General features: G+C 38.2%; 3 protein-coding genes across 3 annotated transcripts in view; 2 read left to right on the top strand and 1 right to left on the bottom strand.

The window, feature by feature from the left end:
- Positions 1–6501: 6501 nt before the first annotated feature.
- On the bottom strand, positions 6502–7065 carry LOC141486263 (histone H2B). Its single transcript, XM_074184001.1, has one exon. It carries the CDS (start codon positions 6907–6909, stop codon positions 6538–6540), a length of 372 nt encoding a protein of 123 aa, XP_074040102.1. The 5' UTR covers positions 6910–7065; the 3' UTR covers positions 6502–6537.
- On the top strand, positions 7066–7724 carry LOC141486262 (histone H2A). The gene has a single exon (XM_074184000.1). It carries the CDS (start codon positions 7212–7214, stop codon positions 7584–7586), a length of 375 nt encoding a protein of 124 aa, XP_074040101.1. The 5' UTR covers positions 7066–7211; the 3' UTR covers positions 7587–7724.
- Positions 7725–9288: 1564 nt separating this feature from the next.
- The window catches only part of LOC141486261 (histone H3-like), a 3876-nt gene continuing 3164 nt past the window's right edge, over positions 9289–10000 (top strand). Inside the window, exon 1 of the mRNA XM_074183999.1 lies at positions 9289–9639. Coding sequence (XP_074040100.1) covers positions 9289–9639 — 351 coding nt within the window. The remainder of the gene's footprint in view (positions 9640–10000) is intronic.

Genomic DNA, 10000 nt, shown 5'->3' with positions numbered 1-10000 from the left:
GGGACCGCTTACGTAGAAACGCTCGCTAAATCCGCGATCTCGCAGTGTCTGACGGTTTCGGTTGGGTAGAAGCAGAAGATATACTACTACGAACTATCCACACCACCGTGGGCGAAGCCCGCACTCGACACGATATCGAATTAATGTTATTATTCAGCAGAAAAACGAATATCGTGTGATTTGGTTATCGGTGACCACGGTACCGACAGCGCTCGAGCAAGCGTCTGCCGATACTATAGAGGAAGCGTTTTCGATCCGTTTCGAAACGTACCTATCCCCCTATAGCGGCGTTTCGAGCACATCGCCCGTTTTCCGTTAACGCTGACGGGACCCTACGCGACTTTCGGTTTTTTCCACTTTTCGTATAGTCCTAGTCAATATAATTTATATCCGTCGATATGATATTGTATCAGACATGAATACGCATATCGATCGATATATTAAAATATTATAGGATAACGTTCTGACAACAGGACGTCTCGATTACAATGTTTATCGGAAAGTGTAGTGAAAATTTGTGTAAGGCCTATACCGCTTTCTCGCCATTACAACATATGAGTTGAGACGGTGAGACGATACTTGAATTAATGGGAGCAAACAGAATTTCGGAAGCGTGATAAAAAATTTTCAAAGAGAAATTTTGGCGAAAATTTCACTATACTTTCCGATATTTTCACCACACTTTCCGTTATTTTCACCACACTTTCCGTTCATGATTATTTTCGCCAAAATTTCCGTCTGAAATTTTTTTCTTCACGCTTCCGAAATTCTGCTCGCTCCCAGAAGGCAGAGGTAAACTTTCATTACACTTTCCGTTATATTTATGTTTTCACTACACTTTCCGTTATCTTTTATATTTTCACTACACTTTCCGTTCGGGTTATTTCGCCAAAATTTCCATTTCAAATTTTTATTTCACGCTTCCGATATTCTGCTTGTTCGCGGAAGGCAGAGGTAAACTTTCATTACACTTTCCGTTATATTTATGTTTTCACTACACTTTCCGATACTTTTATATTTTCACCACACTTTCCGTTCACGATTATTTTCGCCAAAGTTTCCATCTGAAATTTTTTCTTCACGCTTCCGAAATTCTGCTCGCACCCAGAAGGCAGAGGTAAACTTTCATTACACTTTCCGTTATATTTATGTTTTCACTACACTTTCCGATACTTTTATATTTTCACCACACTTTCCGATACTTTTATATTTTCACCACACTTTCCGTTCATGATTTATTTTCGCCAAAATTTCCATCTGAAATGTTTTCTTCACGCTTCCGAAATTCTGCTGCTCCCAGAAGGCAGAGGTAAACTTTCATTACACTTTCCGTTATATTTATGTTTTCACTACACTTTCCGATACTTTTATATTTTCACCACACTTTCCGTTCACGATTATTTTCGCCAAAGTTTCCATCTGAAATATTTTCTTCACGCTTCCGAAATTCTGCTCGCTCCCAGAAGGCAGAGGTAAACTTTCATTACACTTTCCGTTATATTTATGTTTCACTACACTTTCCGATACTTTTATATTTTCACCACACTTTCCGTTCACGATTATTTTCGCCAAAGTTTCCATCTGAAATATTTTCTTCACGCTTCCGAAATTCTGCTCGCTCCCAGAAGGCAGAGGTAAACTTTCATTACACTTTCCGTTATATTTATGTTTTCACTACACTTTCCGTTATCTTTTATATTTTCACTACACTTTCCGTTCGGGTTATTTCGCCAAAATTTCCAATTCAAATTTTTATTTCACGCTTCCGATATTCTGCTTGCTCGCGGAAGGCAGAAGTAAACGTTCACTACACTTTCCGGTATATTTATGTTTTCACTACACTTTCCGCTACTTTTAAATTTTCACTACACTTTCCGTTTTCTTTTATATTTTCACTACACTTTCCGTTCGGGTTATTTCGCCAAAATTTCCATTTCAAATTTTTATTTCACGCTTCCGATATTCTGCTTGTTCGCGGAAGGCAGAGGTAAACGTTCACTACACTTTCCGTTATCTTTTATATTTTCACTACACTTTCCGTTATCTTTTATATTTTCACTACACTTTCCGTTCGGGTTATTTCGCCAAAATTTCCAATTCAAATTTTTATTTCACGCTTCCGATATTCTGCTTGCTACCGGAGGGCAGAGGTCGATTAAGTTTGACGATAGTCGTGTCACTAAGTGTTCTGGCGATGTTCTAAATTTACTGTAGTCTCTGGAGATACCCTACATTTTGTTTTATAAAAGAGAAGACATTAGTAGATCAAGATGTTCACATGATGTGGTGCTTGCTGCTGCTGCAGGTTTTTCCGGGTTTTCCTGCAGCTGAAAAAGCAAATGCGCCACTGGAATCATCAATGAAGTCGCCCCTCCGGAGCGTCAATTAAATTTTGTTGTTTCATAATTTCATGATTTGTATTACTTTCTTGACCTGAGACTTACTTCAAAAATATAAAAAATACACACGAATTCATTTCATAAGCTTTTGTGGTTCTGAAAAGAACCTTTTTTTTATGGAAACGGTAAGGACAATACAGGGGGAGGCATTAAATTCAACCGCCAAATCCGTACAAGGTTCGACCTTGCCTTTTCAGGGCGTATACAACATCCATGGCTGTGACGGTTTTGCGTTTCGCATGTTCGGTATATGTTACGGCATCTCTGATAACATTTTCGAGAAATACTTTGAGTACTCCACGAGTTTCTTCGTATATCAAACCCGAAATACGTTTAACACCACCTCGACGGGCTAATCTTCTAATGGCAGGTTTCGTTATTCCTTGGATATTATCACGCAATACTTTACGATGACGTTTCGCTCCTCCTTTTCCTAAACCTTTACCTCCCTTGCCACGACCAGTCATTTCGAATGTTAAGAATAAATTATATACTGCACGATACGAATGAAATACTGTTAGTGATACTAACGACAGACTTCGACTAAAGTTCTACACCGAACTCGGTCGGGTTTTGTTAAATTTCATGACTCCGCCCACAACTGGAAATCGGACCAATGGCGTCTCGTCTAGATGGTATATAATAGTTGGCGTGTATAAGCCGACTCAGTTCATATGTTGTCCGTCTATCGTTCGGTATACATTTCGTTCGTTACAATTCGCAATAGGTTTTGAAAATGGCTCGTACCAAGCAGACCGCTCGTAAATCGACTGGAGGTAAAGCTCCGAGAAAACAATTAGCTACTAAAGCAGCTCGCAAAAGTGCACCGGCTACGGGAGGTGTTAAAAAACCTCATCGTTACAGACCCGGTACTGTTGCTCTCCGAGAAATTCGACGTTATCAGAAGAGTACTGAATTGTTGATTAGGAAATTACCCTTTCAACGTTTAGTTCGAGAAATCGCTCAAGATTTCAAAACCGATTTACGATTCCAAAGTTCAGCCGTCATGGCTTTGCAAGAAGCTAGCGAGGCGTATTTGGTAGGACTCTTCGAAGATACGAATTTGTGCGCCATTCACGCCAAGCGCGTTACCATTATGCCCAAAGACATTCAGTTAGCAAGGAGAATACGCGGAGAACGAGCTTAATTTCATATATATATATCCCAATATATATTGAAAATATATACAAAAAAAAGGTTCTTTTCAGAACCACAAAATGCAATTGATGAAAGAATTCGTTTATCGATAGATATGAATGAATGAATGAATGAATGTATGATATTTTCAATAACTCGCATCACGTAAATATTAAATCACGGGTGTTTGCAGAACATGTTCAGTATGATCCAAATATGGATTATAATACTGAAATTTTTTACTTTCCGAAACGAATCTTTCGAAAAGATCATTTTTAGAAACGGCTGAGATAAATAACGAAAAACAAGCGATCACTGAATGAAAGATCGCTCATAACATCACCATCTTTTCGTAAATTTCCTCTGATTCATATTTTTGAATACCTGGCATAAATCTCGAGTGACTTTTTGTAATATACCCTATACCAAAAATGAATCGTTCTCGAGATATTCGATCGTTTATACAGAAAAAGTAGGTATTATTCGGTTCTCGAGCCATTTCCCTATAAAATTGAAAACAAGTCTCATAGAATACATAAGCTATTATTGATTCATCAAAATATTACATTCCGTCGTCTTGTAGGAGGAGTAACATTTCCAAAATGATGAACGAGGTATTAGGAGTCGATGAGTAATTCTGAAGATATAAAAATCAGTGATTTCTCAAATGGAACACCCTTAGTTTGGAAATCTCGAAATGATTTTGACTCATTTTCCTGAAACGATCCCAATATCAGAAAATAAGTCAACTGTTCACAAGACATATTTCAATGAAATAGAAAGACAGAGCAATATTTTTTAATTTTTACTCTTTTACGAAATTATTCGATTCATATCAATTCGATAGTCGGCGGCGGCGGCGGAAGAAATATTATTTATCTATTTTTTTTCTGTTTATAGGGATAGGCTAGGTAGGTAGTTCTGACTATTTATTTATATATTTGTTGGACAGTTGAATTATATACGAATTCTTGTAAAAAAAATTGTGGCCCTGAAAAGGGCCATTTGTTTTCTTAGACTTCGTCGCCGGAGAGAGAAGTCAACTGATAGAAGAATTTACTTCTTCTTTTTTGGAGAGGCAGCTTTTTTGGCTTTCGGAGAAGATGCCGATGCAGGGGTCGCTTTCGCGGTTTTCGGTTTGGGTGCTTTCGGCTTTTTTGTTGGTCCTTTGTTAGTTTTCTTTGCTTTCGAAGGAGACTTGGTTTTACTAGCAGAAGTCGCGGACGAAACCTTAGAAGCGACGGTCTTTTTATCCTCGGCAGTTACCTTTTTAGGCTTGGCTGCGGCAGCCGCTTTCTTTTCCGGAGAGGCTTTCTTACCTTTCGGTGATGCAGCAGCCTTCTTGCCGGTTTTAGCTTTTTCACCAGCTACGCGTTTAACGGGAGTTTTTTTGGCCTTCGCACCGGCCGTACCGGACGTTTTCTTTTCGGTAGCCGACGGTTTTGCCGAACCAGAAGATGCCGATGCCAATTTGAACGACCCCGATGCACCTTTTCCTTTAGTTTGTACTAATGATCCGGAAGCAACCGCAGATTTAAGATATTTCTTGATGAAAGGTGCCACTTTTTCTGCGTCAGCCTTATAATTCGCCGCAATATATTTTTTTATGGCTTGTAAAGAGGAACCACCCCGTTCCTTCAATCCTTTAATAGCGTTATTAACCATTTCCGACGTAGGTGGGTGAGAAGGTTTACTTCTTGGATTTTTAACTTTCTTTTCTTTCTTCGCAGTAGACTGTGCCTGCGGCGACGAAGATGAATTAGCCGAAGCCGAAGAATTCTGATTTTCTATGTCTGCCATAGTAAAAAAACAACTGACAATATATTCTCGGAAGATAGATGCTACACTCGTTAGGCGTCTAGAGAGAATGATGTAGTCCTCTGGTGTTCCGTTTGTTTAAATATTCTGGGTCGAAGCACAGGCGGACGGGAGACTGAACGCTCGACATTCTCGTTAGACACGATATTGACGGCTTCCATTCTGCTGTCGAAATGTTCGCATCAACTTCTTTACGAAATCAATGCCGGTTTCCTATTTAGACTTCGACTAGCACAATAACGTGGATAGATTCTACGTATTCCGAAAATATTTTCTGATAAGAAAAAGCTAATATTAAACCTCGACAACTCACAGTAAATTACAATGAAATATGAAGTATTGATGATTTTGACGTAACTCCAGACAATTCCTTTCCGAAAATACTCGTAATCGATGATCTGGAAGGAACCTTCGAATAAATATCATAGGCGCGACTGTCTATAGAAACATGATACATTAGCCGATAATACTCGATAAATACACGAGTGAATAGGGGCATCGAAGAGACCTCGTGTCTACCTTCATACACGACTATAACCAAGAACCGACGCTTCTAATAGCATCAACATTTTCAAAAATTATCCCTATAAAAGTGTTCGATGAAAACGGCATTCGAATAATAACGAACGTTATTAATGTTATATTCGATAAGATATAATCATCGTAATATACTTTCAATAAAAAGGTCGATACTACAACACGAACGAACGAACGAACGAACGACGATACTGTGAGCTCTATCTATAACGGAGTAATACACACCCACCCCCACCCGAAATATATAAATCGTCAATGTTATAGTCGAAATCAGAAATGCTAATCATAAACGTTTTTAGACAACATATTAGCACGTAAATAAAAAACACGTTAAAAAATAACATAAGTAATAGAGTACATGACTAGTATAACAGTAACGAACGTTAACTTTTTAGGTTGATAGGTAGGTAAGCACCATCTAAATATAGGTGGCAAAATTATTTATTATCATCGCGCGTTTCACGAAAGGAGGTAACAATGTACTGATAACAAGGCAACCCAACCGAGTGAGACCTAGCGCCCTAGCAAAAATAAATTATCATTCAGCGTCGAAACGATATTGTAAGAATTCTTTCATAAATATTTTGTGGTTCTGAAAAGAACCGTTTTTTTTTAAGAATGTATATCGTAGACCGGAATAAGTAAATTATTTCGAACTGGTATATTTCGTAACTGCTTTGGTGCCTTCGCTGACGGCGTGCTTCGCCAATTCACCAGGAAGTAACAGACGTACTGCAGTCTGAATTTCTCTGCTCGTAATAGTCGATCGCTTGTTATAATGAGCAAGACGGGAGGCTTCCGCTGCGATACGCTCAAATATATCATTTACGAAACTGTTCATGATGCTCATCGCTTTACTGGATATTCCGGTATCGGGATGGACTTGTTTCAATACTTTGTAGATATAAATTGCGTAACTTTCCTTCCTCCTCCTCTTCTTTTTCTTATCGGTCTTCGATATATTCTTTTGGGCCTTTCCGGCCTTCTTCGCAGCCTTTCCACTAGCTTTGGGTGGCATTCTGAAAATTTAATTTCGTCAATATCAAACAAACAAGTACTATCGTGCAGGTTTGCTTTCGACTCAATGTAAAAGACGCCACTCTGTCGTCACTATTTCAGATAGTAACTGGAACTCTAGTAGGCTCCGCCCACCGGAAAGTTGAGCGTTCGAGAACGCCCATTGGTCGGTAGGACGGTATTAATACAGGTCGATTCTATATAGAAATCATTGTATAGAAAGCTACTGTTAGAGCAACATCGAATAATTCTCAGTGAATTCTTTAAATTTATCCGATATATAATACTAATCTACGATTCGACATGTCTGGACGTGGAAAAGGAGGTAAAGTTAAGGGAAAGGCAAAGTCCCGTTCCAGTCGGGCTGGACTCCAATTCCCAGTAGGACGTATTCATCGACTCCTTCGTAAGGGAAATTATGCCGAACGAGTTGGTGCCGGCGCCCCGGTTTACTTAGCCGCAGTAATGGAATATTTGGCAGCTGAAGTCTTGGAATTGGCCGGTAATGCGGCTCGCGATAACAAAAAAACCCGTATCATTCCTAGACATTTACAGCTGGCCATTCGAAACGACGAAGAACTCAATAAATTGTTATCAGGAGTAACCATTGCTCAAGGTGGTGTTTTGCCCAATATTCAGGCGGTTTTGTTACCGAAAAAAACCGAAAAGAAGGCATAAGTACACATTTCCTGAGAGAGGAAAGCGACAAATAAAATATCGGCCCTTATCAGGGCCACAACGATTTTCTCTAATGAATTCGACAATTGCATATATTTTTTTTTATTTTCTTGTCATCGCTTTTCGATACAATTGTTGACGCAGCACGATATGCGATTGTTTCTTTCTTGCTTGCGCATATTTACGTATACATGTATACATGATTAATAATATTATTATTGTTCAACTTCTTATTTTCGTGCCGAAACAAGTGATTTCTATTTGCTGAAATCAAATATCAGAATGTCTGTACGTTTATTCGTGATGAAAATAAAATGTATGCAGTAATATCAGATTTAGGTATACAAATGAATAAACATAACAATATCCATAGAAATATTATACATTCTTGTTCGTGGAATTACAATATAGACAATCATGAGTAAATTGGAATGAATAAATGAAAACAAAAAAAAATTATACCTAATTAAATTATATAGCATAGATGAATGCATACATACATTTCAATATCTGCAGAAATGAATGACGAGTATATAAAAATAGGTTGTTATTATTATTCATAGTAATTTGTGAAATGGGATAGATGAATATTATAAGCATAAAACAATAATATTTGGACAGTGGTTCATTAACCTTCGATCAGTTTATGAATATTCATTTTTTCAATTTTTTCTTTACGTACAAATGGTATCGCGTTTTAAAGCGGCGTTTCAGAAAAGTTTCATATGTAATTTCTATTGGTGAATAATTGAATAGTTTGGGAGCTACCTAGCTAGCTAGCTAGATACCAGTAGCTTCCCTGTCCTATAGATTTAGAAACCGAGTGGTATATAATCTAATTGTACAGATCGTTCTTCTCTTTTCTTCTTCGTATACAGATGTAGTAAGGTTGAAATTAATAATTTCGTTAAGTATACAGGATAAAATGAAGCAATTATTCAGGTAATCAAAAGAATGACAGATAATGCTTAAAATTAGATGGGTATATCGTTCGAATTTAATTTGGTAATTCGTTAATTATTACTCACACCAAAGTAAAGTATATAAATCGAATTCGTTTTGAAAACAAATTGTGGTTCTGAAAAGAACCGTTTTTTTTTTGTAAATTTCTCGTCGGAATATGAATCTAACCGCCGAAACCATATAATGTACGCCCTTGACGTTTGAGAGCGTATACTACGTCCATGGCCGTGACGGTTTTTCTTTTGGCGTGTTCTGTATATGTTACCGCATCTCTGATAACATTTTCGAGAAATACTTTGAGTACTCCACGAGTTTCTTCGTATATCAATCCGGATATACGTTTTACACCTCCACGACGAGCTAATCTTCTGATGGCAGGCTTCGTAATTCCTTGAATATTATCTCGCAACACTTTGCGATGTCTTTTTGCTCCGCCTTTTCCTAATCCCTTTCCTCCTTTTCCTCTACCAGTCATTTTGTGTAATACAAACGGAAGATTATAGAGAAAAAAAGTACGAGCGAAATACGTTATTACTACTTCGAATGCTCGAGAACAACTGAAGGCCGTCGGCGCTGGAAAGCTGGTTTTGTCTTGTTTTTGGGGGGACACGCCCACTTTCTTCGATTCAACCAATGGTAGAAGTTCCCTATCCTTATACCTGAATAAAACTGTTAACGACCGATCGTGAAGGCTCACTAATCAGTATTTGTCGTTCGACTGAGGAACTATTCGTATACGATGGCTCGTACAAAGCAAACAGCTCGCAAATCTACCGGAGGTAAAGCCCCTAGAAAACAGTTGGCTACTAAAGCCGCCCGAAAAAGCGCACCCGCTACTGGAGGAGTTAAGAAACCTCACAGATACAGACCCGGTACTGTCGCTCTTCGAGAGATTCGTCGTTACCAAAAAAGTACGGAATTATTAATCCGAAAACTACCATTCCAGAGATTAGTAAGAGAAATCGCCCAAGATTTTAAAACTGATTTGCGATTCCAAAGTTCAGCCGTTATGGCTCTACAAGAGGCTAGCGAAGCATATCTGGTGGGCCTTTTCGAAGATACCAACTTGTGCGCTATACACGCTAAGCGTGTTACTATTATGCCAAAGGATATTCAATTGGCTAGACGAATCCGCGGAGAACGTGCTTAATAAAATCGAATAGTACGACGAAGTAATGAAAGAAAAAACGGTTCTTTTCAGAACCACAATTTATATTTGAAAAGAATTCGTATTCGATACTCTACCCTGGCGTGTAATTTATATATGTGGATTTTCGTTATGAAAAAGTCCGATTTTTTTTTCTTCATTTTCTATTTCTATCGACAGTTGAATTCGCACAAGTAATTATTTTTAAGAAATCGTCGATCCAGATAAATCTATAACGATGATTCGGATGTCTCGTTGCGTAGGAAAAAATATCGTTAAGTAACTGTGTTGATCGAACGAACGA

Source organism: Leptinotarsa decemlineata, unplaced genomic scaffold (assembly GCF_025532065.1).
Source record: "Leptinotarsa decemlineata unplaced genomic scaffold, Ldec_3_MD MMD2_tig00026352, whole genome shotgun sequence".
NCBI lineage: Eukaryota > Metazoa > Arthropoda > Insecta > Coleoptera > Chrysomelidae > Leptinotarsa > Leptinotarsa decemlineata.
The sequence above is the reverse complement of the archived record's forward strand: the minus strand, read 5'-3'. Positions and strand labels throughout refer to the sequence as shown.